This window comes from Natator depressus, chromosome 17, assembly GCF_965152275.1.
Source record: "Natator depressus isolate rNatDep1 chromosome 17, rNatDep2.hap1, whole genome shotgun sequence".
Lineage (NCBI taxonomy): Eukaryota > Metazoa > Chordata > Testudines > Cheloniidae > Natator > Natator depressus.
In genome coordinates this window covers 13,693,345-13,711,920 of record NC_134250.1, presented here as the reverse complement: position 1 = coordinate 13,711,920, position 18,576 = coordinate 13,693,345, and the positions used below count along the sequence as shown (strand labels likewise).

Genomic DNA, 18,576 nt, shown 5'->3' with positions numbered 1-18,576 from the left:
TGTCAGATTATTCACACACAGAGCTTCTAAAAGGACATGTTTTCTGTTGTATATCCAGGAAAAATGCACACAAAGCAGTGCTGACAGCTTCATCACTGTTTCTGAGTCTCAGCTGGCTTTGGAGGGAGTGGCCGTTAGCAGGGATGAGAGGATAATTTCAGTTTTAATGTTCATTTAAGGTCTGATCTAATGCTCAGAAAGATCAGTGGAAAGACTCCCATTGACTTTATTGGATGCTTAGGTTGGACCTTTATGGCTTGATCCAATAAAGTCATTGGAAAGACTGCCCACTAACTTCAGGAATCATTGGATTTGGTCCTGCAAAGATGTGCATGGATGCTTAATGTTGTGCACTGCGAATACTCCCACTGATTTCAGTGGAACTACTCACAGTACATTAAATTAAGCACATGAGTATTAGCGGGATCAGAGCCTTAGTCCTTAAAATATTTGGCTGTCAAAAAGGATAACAATTTGTGCGGGAGGGGGTGTGCACGTGGGCCACTGTTCACTAAGAACTGGTCTGTGGCCACCAGCTGATTTCACTCAAGCCACTCGTGATGAGATTTTAGTATTAGAGCTGGTTAGAAAACTGGGGGTTTTCTTCTGGGAAAAAAATGATTTTTTTTGGTTAAAAGTATTTTAACCAAAAAATAAAATATTTTGAGTTTGAAAAGCTAACTTGGTGCTTCAGGGGAGTTGTAGTTCATGTGCCTCATGCCCCTGTTCTCCTCCATAGGCCGTGCTCCTTGGTCGGACTGCATCTCCCATGATGCACCATGTTTTCTCCTCTTGGTATGGGAAGGTGGTGCATCATGAAGTCCAGTTGGTCAGCCCTGCCCATAGAGGAGAAAGGGAGTATGAGGTATCCGAACTATCCCACGAGTCACTGCAGCAGCATTTCAGAATCCAGATATTTCAGTTATCAGGCTTTCAGTTTTTTGTCAAAAATATTGTTTTGTAAACAACACCATTTTCCATTGATAAAAAGTTTCACTGGAAAATTTTTGACCAGAACTAATTAGTATCTTTCTGTCACTAATGACCTAAACTAAATTTGATGTAGAAGCAAAAGGCCCCAGAGCTCCCATAACTAGATCCCAAAGGGTACATCTACACAGCAACTAGACACCTGCAGCTGGCCCGTGCCCGTCAACTCAGGCTCACCGGGCTCAGGATGAGGACTGTTTCATTGCTGTGCAGATTTCTGGGCTCGGGTTGAGGCCGGGCTCTACGACCCTGCAAGGCGAGAGGCTCACCCGGAAGTCTACACAGCAATGAAACAGACCCACAGCGTAAGCCCAAGTCGGTTGGCCCAGGCCAGCCGCGGGAGTCTAGTTGCTGTGTAGACAGACTCAAAGTGTCCATGCCAGCTTCCCAGGTCAGAAGACAAGAGAGAAAAGAGGTTGTGCACATTCTGTGACAGAAAAAGTGTGACTTCTCCTTTTGTTTAATTCCTGATGCTAATCCAGGATAATGGAGCTATTAGATGTTGGCATCTCTAACGTGGTTATCGTTTCAAAATGAATTGTTTCTGCTAATGGTAGTAATCTTGCTACAACTAAAGCAATGAAATTGAATTCTTAAGTACTAGAGTAGAACAAACCATGAAGTATTATAGTGCTTATTGAAACTAAGGGTCAGACAGCTGTCTGAAAAAGAGTCTATTTAAGGTAGATTATTGATAGTTCCTATATTAACTAATTTAATACGCCAATTGTTCTGTGATTCTATGTTAAATTTTATAATGACTATAAATAATAGAAATAATCTGCACTTAATACATATCACCTTTCATCCAAGGATCTCAGATAATTCACAAAAATGAATTAGACCTCATACCATCTATGAGTCAACGAGTGATACCTTTACTCAGGTAGAGTAGCATTTGCCTCCCATTGACTCCCATAGGATGACTCATGGTGTAAGGTACAACCCAACCTGAGTGTCACTATCTGGCCCTAGACATGGTAGAGAAGTACTGTAAATAGCAACTTTATAGATTGGGAAACCAAGGCACAGGGATTTTCTGTGACTTGCCTCATTTAAAGCATGTTTGTTAAGTATGACCCAGCATATCAGTGGTCAAGCCAGGAATAGAAGCCAGACTTCCTGACTCCTGCTGCCTGGCTTCTACTACAAGACCAGACTGCCTTATAGGAAACAACATGTGCTTATGGGGAAATACAGTGAGTTTTCTAATGATCATATATGATAGAATTTGCATTAAGGGGTGAAATTCTTCCCTGTGCAACCCAAGGCCTATTTGCTTAGTCATGGGCTTAACTGCTGCATAGGCTTGTGCTGTCCCTCTGTTCAAGGGTGAATTTCACCCTAGTGAGGACAATACCACCTCTTAAATACTAGGCTTATTTCCTGACTTCAAAGGATATTGGGGACAGAGCTCTGTTTGTCTGTGGGAATAATTTAAGACTGAGGTGCTTTGGTGACTCTTCTGCACCCCTAAATACTACAGGTATATTTGATTTTTTTTCCTTGCTGATATCCATGAGGGGTTCAGGCTTTGCTTCTACAGCTAGGATAAGAGTCTAGATTAGATGGGGAGGGAGGGGGAGTGTCTTTTATTATTCCATTTTACAGTGGAAAATACCCCAGAGAATTCAACTTTCCATATACCACAACCACAACCACAACAGATTTGCAAACCCCAAAGTAGCAAGAGCATAAAAATCTAATTGTTTTAAGCCACATGCTGTGTGGTAAATCATAATTTTAGGGATGGGGTTCTGTTCAACCATGCCAAAATAATGGGTCAGATCCTCAGTTGGCGTAAATCAGAATAGCTCCCTTGTTTCCAGTGAACCATCTATACCAGCTGAAGATCTGCCCCAATGTTTTCAAACAATATTTACAGTTGTTCTATCCTAGTATTTGAAGAAGAAAGAAAGAAAGAAAACTGGCACCAGTAGTAAATACACCTACCTGTGAATGCCCTTAATGTTTTTTAGTTCTTAAGAATATATCCAGTGGGACTGTATTTCTTTTATTATCTTTTTGTGCATATGTTAATGCCAGCACCTGACACACTCTCATTTTTCTTAATCCTGTTCTCTTAATGGATACCGTGAGCTTGGCTGGCCTTCCACAGGATGAGAGTAATAATTTTGCTTCATCAATTAGAGAGCAAGAACTTTTGCAGCATTCTGGAGTCGAATCTTTCGCACCCACCCACTTGAGAGTAACTCTGACTATTGGTAGAGCTGGGAAAATTGTGCAACAAAATATTGTGTGAATATTTGTCCAATGTTTTTAATGAATTTGCTTCAGCCACATGATTGTCGTCGTTATTCATTAGTGAGGCATATTTCCTTCTCTGGAATTATATTGTTGTTATAATTGACATCACCCTGCAGATCCCACCCACGATCAGAGCGCCATTTGATTAGGCATTGTGCAAATACATAGCAAAAAAACCCAGCCAATTGCTGTCCTGGAGAGCTTATGTTCTAAATAGACAAGAGAAAAAAGGGGGAGTGAAAGGTAGTAGTAGTATTCCTACTCTGCTAGTGGGGAACTGAGGCACAGAGAGATTAAGTAACTTGCCCAAGGTCACCCAGGAAGTGTGTGGCTGAGCCAAGAATTGAACCCAGATCTCTTAAGTTCAGTGCCGTAACCACAGAACTCCCCTTCCTCCCTTTAACGTATATAGGCAGTTGAATTTTGTGCAGTCTTACTTCAGTGGCAAAATAATATCTCCCAAATAATGCTCCAATTCTACAAGCATAGTGCTTACTACTGTGAAGCTGGTGGCCCCACTGAAGTCAAAGACTTTCCAAAGACTCCAATGGCATCAGGATCAGGCCTTATTTTAGGTATTAGGTAACTTCCATTGATTAAATAAACCTATAGTCCTTTAAAAAAAGAAAAAGAAAAATGACAACTAATAATTTTGCATTGCTGATAATGCTGTTTCTATTGTTTTTTTTCTCTTCCTGCAGGACACCTGCTATGATTGGCTGTTCGTTTGTTGTAAACAGGAAGTTCTTTGGAGAAATAGGTCTTCTGGATCCTGGAATGGATGTATATGGAGGAGAGAACATAGAGCTAGGAATCAAGGTTTGTGAAATTGTTGCCATTCTGTGCAATTTTTCTTGAAATTGTATTTTTAAAAAACTCATGCACAAGGATCTTTTTTAAAGACCAAAATCAATTAGAATCTACATTAGAATCAAGCACGATACTTTCAGTGGCACCTTAAAGAAAGAGTCCAGAAAACATTTAGTTACTTCTTGGGAGCATATATTTTCTCCTGTTCCCCAACATTTGCATATGGAGCCTATGCAAGGCCTGCTAAAGCCAAAGGGAGCATTTTCAATTATTTAAGTGGGCTTTGGATCAGGTCTATAGCATCAGTTCATGATAACAAGTTATAGATATGCAAAATATCAAATCCACTGTCAAAGAAAATATCATGCCTGTGTCTCTCACAGAAACAGACTCATGGAAGGTGATGGGGCTACTCGTTGTGAATACCACAAGCATGATTTGAATGCTAAAACATCTTTTACAGACATTTAACAGCCACAACATAAAGTGCATGTATAAATTGGTGTAACCCACTTTAATTATGATATATCAATAGACATATTTTCAGTAACTGCCACCATAAATCTACACAAGAAACTCCTACTTACAATATCTACCAGTGCAACTTCAATTCATTACCATAAAGATATTAGATGTGGTTTAATGATTTGATCGTTTCCATAATTAGGGCCCTACCAAATTCACGGCCATGAAAAATGCATTATGGACTGTGAAATCTGGTCTCCTTCCCCTCCCCATCCCATGAAATCTGGTCATTTGTGTGGTTTTACTCAATAATGTACAGATTTCACGGGGGAGACCAGCGTTTCTCAAATTAGGGGTCCTGACCAAAACGGACATGCAGGGGGGTCCCAAGGTTATTTTAGGGGGGTTGTGGAATTGCCACCCTTATTTCTGCGCTGCCATCAGAGCTGGGTGGCCAGGGAGCAGTGGCTGTTGACCAGGTACCCAGCTCTGAAGGCAGCGCCCCGTCAGCAGCAGCGCTGAAGTAAGGATGGCAATATCATACCATGTCACCCGTACTTCTGCGCTGCTGCCTTCAGAGCTGGGCGGCCAGAGAGTGGCAGCTCCTGACTGAGGGCGCAGCTCTGCAGACAGACGTGCAGAAGTAAGGGTGTCAATACCATACAGTGCCATCCTTACTTCTGCACTGCTGCTAGCCGCAGCTCTGCCTTCAGAGCTGGGCTCCCGGCCAGCAGCCGCCGCTCTCCAGCTGCCCAGCTCTGAAGGCAGCACCGCCGTCAGCAGCAGCGCAGAAGTTAGGGTAGCAGTACCGCAACCCCCTGCTACAATAACCTTGCAACACCCCCACCCTCCTCCTCGCCCCACACACACACATATAATTCCTTTTTGGGTAAGGACCCCTACAATTACAACATCATGAAAATTCAGATTTATGTAGCTGAAATCATGAAATTAACGATTTTTAAAATCCTATGCCCCGTGAAATTGACCAAAATGGACCCTGAATTTGGTAGGGCCCTATCCATAATATATCACAAAGTGGTTCATATACAAAAGATTTCAGTGCTTGCAAAGGCAGAGTCTATGGAGATCCAATCAAGCCTGGGCTTAGAACATACTATTTGTTAGATTAAGGAACTGATAGTGAGAGAGACTTGAGACTTGCTCATAACTGAAAAGTTGAATTAACTGTTTGCTGTTATAAAAAATGAAAAATCATTGTTTATTTCATAGATTTTCCAACTTGTATTTGCTTTGCTAGAAAATCAAAAGCAATTGATAAAATCTATTTTTATTGGGTGTGAGGAATAGTAATCTCATTTAAACAAGAGAATAGAAGATAAAGCCTTTAAATATGCCATGCAATTCCACTCTTTATGGGGTAATTATTGCAATTGACGCTCTTGGTCTAGAGGTATCAAACTCTCTTGTGACCACCTTCATTTGTTTGTTTCGCTTTTTTGTGTTGCTATCATTCAGTGATTGACAGAGATGGTATACTATTTAGTAGAACTATTCTTCTCCTAGTTAATAATTCAACCCGTCTCTTTGGTCTTGGAGGATTTCATGGGAGATTGCTGGAAAAATAAGATAGATGTTCAAGGCACAAGCAATGATCAGAGATGTAATATTTTTTTTGACATTGTGGATCTATTAAAAGGAGAGCTAGAATATCTCTAGTTGAAAGATTTTGAAAATTCCCACCACCCCTATCCTAATCTTTATTTTTCCAATGTGTATACATGTGTGCACACACATTATATATATACACTCTGGCCAAGATTTTCAAAAGTAATTAGTGGTTTTGGGTGTATAAACATGTGGGGCTGAAACTTATGACACTTTTAAAAAGGCCTGCTTTTCAAACGGTGCTGAGCATGTCCCCTCTGAAAATCAGCCTCCTTTAAGGTGTCTCAAGTTGGGCACCCAAAACTGCTGGTAAATAAAATCTCTAGTCACTTTTGAAAATGTTGGCCTTCTTGTAAAGCTTACAGTTACACCATTTGGGCCCAGTCTTGCTCACAGTGAAGTTGATAGGTTTTTGCGTCTAAATTCAATAGAATGGTGGCTCTTGTCATAGTTGGTTTGGTTTGCACTTTATACCAAGATTCCATTTATAAATGGTTTATACAGGGTTAATAAATAATTAATAGGCATTTTAATAAATGGTTCATTAATTATAGATTATTATAGCATCCAACCAACCAATACATTGTTTTAAACTCTGGCTTACAGCCATCTATAATATGCTTATAACACCTATTAACCCTCAGAAACCATTGCTAAAGTTTATCTTAATATAAAATGTTTGATTGGTTGCTGAATAATTTTAAAGTGTGGCAGTTGTCAAAAAGTAATTGTGTGGTTCTTTGTTTACTCTGTCTCAATGCCTCTCAGCTCAAAACTGGCTCAGTTTACAAGTCCAAAGATAATGGTTTTCTCTTTGGTGATGCTGCAAGTTCCACCTTCTTTCTGAAAATCATGCTGTATTTTAATATAGTTTAATATTTATATCACTAAAAACCCCATGATATGTTTCTGGATGCATGTATACATTTGTTTTAAAGTACAAAAATTAGACAATAGACCAAGGGACAAATAAACCCCACCATCTCAGACATCCAGCAAAAACATCAGTTAAACAAATCATGGCAGAGGTTCTCACAACAAATTTTTTGGTGGCCTCTGATTGCGGCCACCAACTCTTGCTGGTGGCCGCTGTTACAATTTTAACTAAGTTTAGGAAAGACAAATAAATATGCAAATACTTGTCCAAATCATTGAAATGTATTTATGTTGGGATTTTTTTGCAGGTTCAATAATAAAAATAATCTACACGTCTCTGTTCTTTACTGGACCTAAACAGAATAGAAAACACAAATAAGGGCATATTCTTGTCTTTTTTGTTGTTTATTTTACTTTTTTGGTTTCTGTTTTAAAGACTTGCTAGCTAGTAAGCTGCTGCTGTGAAAATGATAATAACAAACATACAAATATCACTTTTCACAGCAGCACACTTACTCAGCCCTGGCAAGCCCAGGGACAAATTGAGCTCTGGATGGGGAGGAGGGTAGGAAGACATTGGGTGCCAGAGGCAACGGGGAGAATGGATAGGGGGCTGGGGGAGGCAGTGGGGGCCAAGGGAGAATGGATGAGGGTGAGCCCAGGGCCAGAGTCTGTTGCCCACCACCCCAGGGAAGGTGGGGAACTCACTAGGAGCCTGTTCCTCCAGCATTTGTGTCTCCCCTGCTGGCGGCCTCAGGGGAGGGGGCACTGCTTTAACCCCCTCCCACATCACTGCCCAGGAGGCTGTGGCCTCAAGAAAAGCCCCTGGTGGCATGCAGCCACGGTGGCCACATTTGAGAAACACAAAAATAAGGTTTTATGTTGTCCTATATTTAAAAAGAACATGTACTTTACAAGAATCTGATTTATAAATATGTCCAGATATAGGTACAGTACATATGGCTATAAAATGCAAAAAAGAAAACTATCTATTTAATTGCTGTTACTAATTAGTTCAAATGAGAGCATTGACCGATTAGCTAAGTGGTTCACTTTAACAAAAAAGTTATCCATGGTTAGGGCTGCAGATAATCCTGGCGCTAGGGTTTTTGCTGCCCTCTACAAAGTGGAAAACATCCTCCTACCCTGTAGTCACTAAAATAATAATAAACCCACTAAACATTTTGCTGCCTCTAATTTCTTGCTGCTCTAGGCAATTTTTTGTTCTGCTTGCAGGGTAAACCTGGCCCTGGCATGGAGTACAGATTGTTCTTTGTATTACTGTCGTTCCTTTTATCTCACTACAGTGACTCTAGAAGGAGTTCTCATCTTGTGCTTAGTCTTGCTCCCTGTCCCTAAAGTGGACAACTTCATATCCTGAGGCAGTATTAAAAAAAAAAAGGCGGGGGGGAATAAAATCGCTATCAGCCTGTTCTTGGCAGAGAAAATGGTGATGTCCACTAGGCAAAGGAGTTCAGGGTAATATTTCAACGGAGATATTTTCAACAGCATTCATTTATTTATTCGTTCATTTATGTTAAGCTATTCCTGGACATTGAGTTATCCCAGTGCTAGGTCTTACCACATTTGCCGCATGCCAGGCCTGTATATTTGAACAGCATTCCCTAGAGTTAGCAACAAATACCTTCCACAGCAGGCCATTTTATCAAATTCTACCCTTCACGGTTATTCCACAACCGCAGAGTTGGTCACAAGCTCTACCTGCTGTGGCTGGAGAATATCGAAGCCCTAGATGTCTGAGTGAAGGGCAATTGTAAGAGTGCGTCAGCTTTTGAACTCTGTGGACATTTTCACTTCACTAATATAAAGCCCTTGAATGTGGTCTCAGAATTCCCCTTGACTTCAGAGGTAGATTTGGGCATTTACCAATGTCAAGGTTGTATATTATGCATGCAGTTCCAGCCTCGATGCAGGAAAGGACTTAAGCACATACTTTTCATGAAAAATTTAATCACAAATCCAATTTTCCAACATCAAAAATTTTCTATCAAAACTGTTTTATCAGCCATAGTACTGCTATAGTGGTGAGAGGAACATTTGCTCTAGTAGCTTCTTTCCTGAGGTGGCCAGCAATATGGCAAATTAGTATGCATTTTCCATTCATTGCTTAATGGAGACAGATTTAGTCCAGTGACATGGGCCTGTGAGAATCTATAACGCATTACCCAATTCCCTCAAATAACTGGTCCCCTCAATACGCACAGACTTTTCTCCATGCCAGTGAGGATGTAGGGAATCTGCCTGTATAACTTATGGATTCTGTGTATGATTATGAACGCTTTGCAGCTTTATCAAGCTGCAAACTCCATTTTGAATATGTAGCCCCCTCTGCCTTCTCCGTTGTCTGTTTGCCTCCTTGTTGAATTCAAATTGAAAAGGCTGGTGACAAAGGTATAAGAAAAGAGGATTGCTGACTTAAAGTGCGCTCCTATTGAAATGGAATAGCTCTAAAAATAGACTGGCTCCTAACCAGCAGAATTGGTCTATCAGAGGAGAGGTCGCCTTGGCAATTAAGTCACTTGAGGAGGCTAAAAGCTATAAAAGGACAGGAGCTGTTTTACTCAGGGGACCATTTTTCTCCAGCTCAATATGAGGGAGAAGCAGCCCAGCATGTAGAAGTTTGTTGAGATAGGGAACCGTGCCTACTTGCCCCCAAGGACTCCCAAGGGAATGGTGAGCTAGTGGTGGGCATTGCATTTAGACTGCTTATTGTTTTCTAAATGATCTGTACTTTCTTGTGCTTAGTTAGGTGAAAGAGCAAGGGTGTTAAAATTCTGTGCAAAGTCTGTGTTATAAGCTTTAGGCAAAATGTGAGAGACTTAACCAGTAAACTGGAAGGCTCACCACCTTTGGTGGGGTTCTGGGAGAGTGTGTGTTTACGCTATGGGGATAGGCAGCTGGATAACAGGTACCAGCTTGCACAAGGAGTACTACACACTGCGTCTGGATAGTAGCTGGGCTCCATCCAGGTTCCTGGAGCTGTAACAGTGCCCCTTCTGCTTTTGCAAACTTTGGCAAAAAAATCTATTCAGAAAACTTCCATTCCCACTTTTGTTTTGTTTCTTTTTAAATGAAGATTGTTTGTGGATACGGTTTTTAGTGAATGTTTGAACTGCAAGGAAACCATTTGCTTTTAATATGCATCACGCTGTTTCTTTGTGTGTGAGAGTTGTATGGATTTTCACGGTTGGTCACAGCGAGTTACTGAGATGCCCCAGGAAACTATATATGGTGTTTGTTTTGAACAAAGGTTTATTTTGTGTGTGTTGCCATCATTTCAAGCCCTGGGGATGGGTTACAAGGTTGTTTTCAGCAATGTCATGCATTGCTAATTAAACTCATTTAAGCTGTCTTTTAGAGATTAATTTAATCAATAAGGATATTATTACTCCTTTGATAGTATCATTTGTACAAATCGTCACTTGATGAAGACAATTAACTCAGAATGCTTATTAGCTGATCCATCCCACACCTTATTTGTGTAGTAAGAATCAGTCACAGATTTAATTAAGAAAAGTACAATTCAAGGATTTCTTTGAGGCTCAGTGGATGACTCTGTCTTTGTTTTACGTGAATGTTTAATCGATTGTAGTTTGGGTTTGGTCATTTATTATTATCTATTTCTTTTTTTAGAGGGGAAAAAAGGGTGTTCTCTCATTTCAAACTCCAAGTTTTCCTAACTAGTCACCTAAATGTCTCATGTCAATCTCAGATGTGCGCATCCAAATGAGCAGCTGTGCATGCAAAAGAGGTAACCCAGTGAACCCATTTGAACATTCATATGTGCTAATGGAGGACTGGTCTCAATAAGGGTAGCGAATTCTGAGCAGTTGGCTCCTGGTAAGATATGCACATGCGGGGAATCAAACATTTTGGGGTGGTTGTTATTTTATTAATAATTATTTAGGCTCTAATTCCACAACCATTCATACACATTAGTAACTTTATAATTAGGGGGTGAAATTCACCCCTGTGCAGAGGGCGCAAGGACTGTGCACCCCTTAAGTTAAGTTCCACATAAGTTCTCAAAGTGGCACTTCAGTGGTACATAAGTCCGGGGTGTAAGGTGACCAGATAGCAAATGAGAAAAATCAGGATGGGGATGGGGGTGGGGGGGAATCGGTGCCTATATACGACAAAGCTCCAAATATCGGGACTGTCCTTTTAAAATCGGGACATCTGGTCACCCTACCGGGGTGGGCCCTGTGCACAGGGTGAATTTTACCCACAAATAGTCTCATTGAATTTATATGAGTAAAATTACTCTCAGGCTTAAGTGTTTGCAGAATCAGGGCCTTAGAAACAAAAAAAATGTATTTCATTTCCTTTTTAGCACAGAGGAGCTCATGGATTTCTGTATTTAGAAAATCAAATGTTTTTTTCTCTGTATGTTTTGCATAAAATTAATGTAATCTATCACTCTTTACTAAGAATAAAATAAAGAAGTTTGGCTGGATTTTTGAAAGCAGCTGAATCTTTCGGCTTCCACTGAGTTCCTCTACGCTAGCTTGAGAGTTCATCGATTCCAAGGCCAGAAGGGACAACTGTGATCATCTAGTCTGACCTCCTGTATAACACAAGCCAGAGAACTTCCCCCATATAATTCCTAGAACGAATCTTTTAGGAAAATATCCAATCTTGATTTTAAAATGGTCAGTGATGGAGAATCCACCACCACGACCCTTGGCAAATTGCTCCAATGGTTAATTATCCTCACTGTCAAAAACATAGGTCTTATTTCCAGTTTGAATTTGTATAGCTTCAGCTTCCAGCCACTGGTTTGTGTTAGTTCTTGCTCATCTATATTGAGGAGCCCGTTATTAAATATTTATTCCCCATATAGATATTTATAAACTGTAATCAAGTCACCCCTAAACCTTCTCTTTGGTCAGTGAAATATAATGATAGACTCAAAAACTCAATCTAAGGCAGGTTTTCTAATCCTTTAATCATTCTCAGTTCAATCACTCTCCCTTATTTATCAACATCCTTCTTGAATTGTGGGCACCAGAACCGGACATCGTATTCTAGCAGCGGTTGCACCACTGCCAAATACAGAAATAAAATAACCTCTTTACTCCTATTCAAGATTCCCCTGTTTATGCATCCCAGGATTGCACTAGCTCTTTTGGCCATAGTGTCACATTGGTTGCTCATGTTCAGCTGATTATCCACCATGACCCCCCAATTTTTTTCAGAGTCACTGCTTCCCTGGAGACAGTCCCCCATTCTGTAAGTTCCTAGGTGTATACATTTACATTTAGCCATATTAAAATGAATATTGTTTGTTTGTGCCAAGTTTACCCAGTGACCCAAATTGCTCTGAATCAGTGACCTGTCCTCTTCATTATTTGCCCACTCCCCCAATTTTGTGTCATCTGCAAAGGAGGAGTGTGGTGATTTCATGTTTTGTTCCAGGTCACTGATAAAAATGAGAAATAGCATCGGGCCAAGAACCAACCCCCCCGCAGGATCCCACTGGAAACACATATGCTTGATGACGATTCCCAGTTTACAATTATACATTAAGACCCATCAGTTAGCCAGTTTTTATTCGTTTTAAGATGTGCCACGTTAATTTTATACTGTTCTAAGTTTTTCAATCAAAATTTTATGTGGTACCAAGTTGCAGCAAGTCTCCGGCCATTTGTGCCACATAGGCGGAGCAAAGGGAGAGGAATAGGACAGAGAATTTGCTCCATGATGTTCTGTGCATCAGTGAATAGAGGAAGGATGGTCCCATATTTAAGGTAATAAATAATAAGGGTAGTGAATTCTGAGAGGTTGGCTCCAGGTAATATATGCAAATGGGTGGAATCAAACATTTTGGGGTGGTTTTGTTAGCCCTGTGAGTGAGTGAAGAGACAATAATTAGAATGATGTGCAATTTTTTTACCCACCCAACTCTCACTTTGCCAAAACGAAACTGATCTGCTTGAAATTCCACCTGCAAGATCTTCAATCTAGGGATGAATCAGAGAAAACTTCTGAGAGAGATGGAGGTTCAAATCTTAAGTGGAGTTCACTCTTGGAATATATCCTTAATTTTATTTCTTAGTTTGCTTGGCTGGTTTTTGGTACATCTCAAATGGCTTGGCATATATACCTCAAATTCCATGGATTCAGTTGATCCTGGAAAGGAGATGTACCTTAAATGAGTTTTGCGGGTTGAGGCTGGAATTATGAGATATTAATTACGTACATTATGATGTCTTCATGGCCTAATGCAGTTGGTGTTTGTCTGTCCCGTCTGCCTAATCAGCTGATGTATCTTAGCATTTATACTGAACAGCTATAAACTTTATAAAGTGGGTATAGGCCAGATGCAGATAGTCATGTGAGGAGTGGCAAGCAGGGTACCACATTGGGCTGATGAAGTCTGAGGAGTGGGAGAGCCACAAATGGAGTGGTCTGGTGTGGGGAATAGCGCAAGCTTTATGACAGAACAAGAAGCAATGGTCTCAGTTGCAGTGGGGGAGGTCGAGGTTGGATATCAGGAAACACTATTTCACTTGGAGGGTGGTGAAGCACTGGAATAGGTTACCTAGGGAGGTGGTGGAATCTCCATCCTTAGAGGTTTATAAGGCCTGGCTTGACAAAGCCCTGGTTGGGATGATTTAGTGGGTGTTTGTCCTGCTTTGAGCAGGAGATTGGCTAGATGACCTCCTAAGGTCTCTTCCAACCCTAATATTCTATGATTCTATGAATGGGAAGGAGAAAGCCACATATGAAGATGGGTCCATTTCTTCCCTGCTTTCAAGGAACAAGGAAGCGCCTGCATAACTTGCAGGATCCATAAAAGACCCTGGATGGCTCACACAGTACCACAGAATCTATGTGCAAAAGCCACAGGGACTACTAAAAGTGGGGAATTTTTAAACAAAGGACATTTCCAGATAAAAATATTGTTAACTCAGAGCAAAGGAAGAAATAGAATAAGACTGACCTTGGAAAATGTCTTAGAAGCATAGCTTTAGAAATAAATCAGCACACCAATTCGCATGCGCCCATGTGCTTGGTCACATGCTATTTATATCGGTCGGTCGGTATCCCCATTGTACTAAGATTGATTTTATTCTTCAGCCAGCGTTATTGTTGTATGGTTGAAAAAAATATTTCCACTGTTGACAAATAGCCAATCAGGAAAAGTTTATTTTAACCACAGAAATTGGTACTATTGTGAATTTAGAACGTTTGCTCCACGTTGTTGTCAGCACCGCATTTACTGTAGGTGCTGGAGGATGTTTTATAGCAAATGTCAGTCTAGTTTTCTGATGCATTGTGAGCCAGACATTTATGCTATTTTCTTCTATTAGAGTTGCAGTGGTGTGAGCAATTTAGAGCTGTCTCTTTTAAGAAAGGGAAATTGCAAGCAGGCAGTCGTGTCGCTTATGCTGCTCCCTCGCTGTCTCCTGATAGAAAATGATTTATTGTCCCTGCCCATTATCTCCACTCAAATAAGGAAGGGTGAAAGGAGCATTCTCACCCACTCTGATTCTAGTGTTTTTACCGACAATGTTCTTTTTATGCAGGGAAAAAGTTCATCGTTTTCATCGAAAAATATTAGCTCTTCCCATCCAACCGGCAGTATATTGCAGATGAAATTCACTTCTGTGTACAGAGGTCCTGCTCTCAAGACTATGCACCCCTTAATTTCCGCTTGAGCTTTTGGCACTTATAAGCCTCTTCTTGTGAATACTAATTGAAGAATTGCCAAAGGCCTGACTTAATGCTGGACGTACAGAATCAGACAGACAGCCCCATCTTCCACCACTGTCATTGCAGGCTCCAGGCCGCTCTTACAAATGTTCCAAATGTGGAGAGCAGCCACAGTTTTCCCTCTGCTGAAGGGCCTGTAGGTATGTGGGTCTGCAGAACCCAAAGAGAGTAGAAAACCACAAGGCAGGGTGAAAGCTGCAGCACCATCTCGCCTTCCTGAGTTCAGGGGATTAGATAGCTCAGGCCAGGGATGATTTACGCCTCTCATTACTGGCTCATTTGGGAGAATCTGGCCTCCAAAATGTTTTAACACAATGTTTAATGTGTCTAGGACGGGGTGGGCAAACTACAGCCTGAGGGCAGCATCTGGCCCCCCAGATGTTTTAACCTGGCCCTCGAGTTCTCACCAAGGAGAGGAGTCAGGGGCTTGCCCCACTCAATGCGTGCCATGGCACCGCACGACTCCTGGAAGAGGCGGCATGTCCCCTCTCCAGCTCCAATGCGTAGGTGCAGCCCAGGGGTTCCGCACGCTGCCCCCGCCCCGAGCGCCGCCCCCATTGGCCAGGAACTTGAGGTAAGCACCAGCCGGAGCCTGCACCCCTGACCCCCTCCTGCGCCCCAATCCCCTGCCCCAGCCCTGATCCCCCTCCTGCCCTCCGAACCCCTCGGTTTCAGCCTGGAGCACCCTCCTGCACCCCCAACCCCTCATCCCCAGCGCCACCCCAGAGCTTGCATGCCCAGCCAGAGCCCTCCCCCACACAGCACCCCAACCCTCTGCCCCAGCCCGGAGCTCCCTCCTGCATCCTGAACTCCCCATTTCTGGCCCCACCCCAGAGCCCGCACCCCCAGCCAGAGCCCTCACCCCCTCCTGCAACCCAACCCCCAATTTCATCAGCATTCATGGCCCACCATACTATTTCCATACCCAGGTGTAGCCCTTGGCCCAGAAAGTTTGCCCGCCCCTGGTCTAGGATCTGTACTCTATGCAGTGGTATTTTCAAAAGCACTCAGCACTGGTCTAACTCTGCTCCCATTGAAGCCAATGGTAAATAATTCCCATTAATTTCAATGGAATCAGAGTTAGGCCAACACTGAGCGTGTGTGTATGTGTGTGTAAGTTATTTAACTTGCCCTTTGAAAATGCAGTTATGGTCAGAAAACAATGAGAAAAGTTCAACAGGCCTGGTCCTGCAGTGCATTGTGAGTTAGATCTGCTTGTATTTCTGACTCAGATATGTTTTTACCATTCTGGTTAGCCAGGGGTGAAAGTAACTAAAAGGACCTACCGGTACGCCGGAGTCCTGAGCAGGGGCGTGGCCTCAACCGTGCCTCCCAGCAGAAGCAGCTGGGAGCTCAGGGGCAATTTAAAGGGCCTGGGGCTCCAGCCACTGCTACCGCAGCAGAGCTCCGGGCCCTTTAAAAGCACCGCCTGAGCCCCACTGCCGGAGCCCCGGGGTAGCGGTGGCAGGGCTATGGCGGTGATTTAAAGGGTCCGGGGCTCCCTGCAGTGGCTGGAGCCCTGGGCCCTTTAAATCACCACCAGATCCCTGCCACCGCTACCCCAGGGCTCCGGCAGCGGGGCTCGGGAGGCGATTTAAATGGCCTGGGGCTCCGCCCACTGCAGGGAGCCCTGAGCCCTTTAAATCACCGCCTGGGGAAGCCGGTCTGGTCCAGCACGGCTTACCAACTTACTTTCACCTCTGCTGTTAGCCCTTCTGACTCAATGCAGTCCTGGGAGATTGAGCTGCATTCCTGTCCTGTCATCATCTACAGAATTGTTAAATTTCACTTGCTGAACATTTATTACTGTGGTCATGGTGCATGAGCCAGAATGAACCCAGCTCTCAGAGGACAGGTTAAGATTGTTGGAGATAAACCTCCTTTTATTAGCAATTCAGTCGAGAATTACTGAGCCACCACAAAGATGGAACGCCACAATGTCGTTCTTACAGAATCCCTTTTCAGAGTACAACTGTCCTTTAAAATATCCCTAATGCATGAAACAATAATCCAACTTTCCTCCCTTGTTCACTATTACAATGGGCTAGCAACTCATCTTAAGTTCCTGGAATGTCTGAGAGATAAATTGCCCTATAAAGTGGAAAACAAAACCATTAAAAACTGAATGTTGCCTTCTTATTTAAAAAACAGTGCACGTTGGGAAAGATAAGAGAAAATTTGACATGAGGTTACACTCTGAAAAGTGTAACTATATAAATAGCAATATGGGGTTTCCTATCTGTTCTCTCTCAAGGACTTCCCAAGCAAATCTGTTCATTTTTGTAAGTCAGAACACAGTTTTCTAAGTGCCAGCACTGCAGACATAAACCTGGGCTCTGACAAAAACTCAAGCTGTTCCTTCTGCCTCTTAAATCATCACCCGTAAAGAACAGTTAAAACATTGCTGATAGTTTGGTAGGTGATGCTTCTAGACAGGGTAGAATCAGGCTTCCTTGTCCATAGATGTTGGCTCTGCAATTCTAGCAGGATTAAAATAATATCTGGGTCATATCTGCTTCCCTTTTTTTTTTTTCTTCTAACAAAGAAGCCACGCAAGGAGAGTAGTATGCTGAATAATAAGGTGACATTTCCCTCCAATCAGCTTTCTGAAAATAACTGCACAGTATTATTTTTTAAAGGCTGGGTGCCACCGATGACCAAATATTCTCATTATAGGGCTAGAATGGTAGGCTAGGCTCAGAAGATGGGGTAGCACATACGTGTGCTCTCCCAGGAGGAGTTCTGGGAAGGAACTGTGACTCTGATCACAATTCCTCTCCTGCTCCTCACTTGTTCTGAAGGACTTCATCCCTTTTTGCACGGCTCAGATTAGTCACCTATTATCACTGACCCCTTTTTAATATGTTGGTCTCAACCTTTTATACTGTTGAAAATTTACATTAGAGCGGTAGCGTCTTAATTGGTGCATCTTCTCCCAGAGTTCCTTTGAACATGATAGTCCTTTTCCAGACACACATCTAATTCCCTCTTGAGTGATTTTTGGCACTTGTCTTACAGCGGCTTTCTGCTGCTGAATTCGGCAGGTTGTTCCAAGCTTCTTCTGTGCAAAGAAATTTCGTCTGAAGGGTTCATATGCCAATCTTCTCCTCTCTTTTTGTTTTTCATTTAACTACTGGGCGTGATTCTCTGTTGCCTGACACCAGGTGTTGTTATTTACATCGGTGCACTGTGAGAGCCAAGTGGGTATAAAACACTTAGGCCCAGATTTTTAATGGTATTTAGTGTTGCTGTGCTCAACATTGCAAAGCCTAACGGATTTAGGAGCCTAAGTCTCATTTCCAAAAGAGATTTAGGTCCTTACAAGCATAAATCCAATGAGGCAATTTGGGTTTCAGTCACAACAGAACAGGTCAATGGAGAATCAGGCCCACTATCTCCAGCAGATGGGTGTTGGTTCAGTTAATCTTCAAGATTTCTTTTGTGAAAAGTGGGTTCCTTCACCCATCCACTCACATTTAGTTTGCTCTTACTGTGATACTTATGTATTTTCCATATAGACCAAGCTCTTTGGGGCAGGAATTATGTCATCTTATGTATTTGGAAATGGTCCAGAGAATTTTGGGCACCACCAATAATGACAATAAACTTTTCTTTATTAGTCATCTCTTCAGATTATTTGGTCGCTTTTGCCACCATTCTTACAATCCCAACAATCTCAGGTGAGCTTTTCAAAGGCACAAAGGGCACGTAGGCTCCCATCAGAATTCAGCAGGAGTTGGTTGCTTCACTCCTCAAGCCACCTTTGAGAATCTGTCCTCTCCTTGAGATAGTAAATAA

At 42.2% G+C, this 18,576-nt stretch overlaps 1 protein-coding gene across 2 annotated transcripts in view; it reads left to right on the top strand.

Annotated features, from left to right (window-relative positions):
- The window catches only part of GALNT17 (polypeptide N-acetylgalactosaminyltransferase 17), a 276,769-nt gene that overhangs the window by 179,819 nt on the left and 78,374 nt on the right, over window positions 1-18,576 (top strand). For both annotated transcript variants that reach the window (XM_074974323.1, XM_074974322.1), the window contains one exon: window positions 3,960-4,077. In XM_074974323.1, the coding sequence (XP_074830424.1) occupies window positions 3,960-4,077 (118 nt within the window). The remainder of the gene's footprint in view (window positions 1-3,959; window positions 4,078-18,576) is intronic.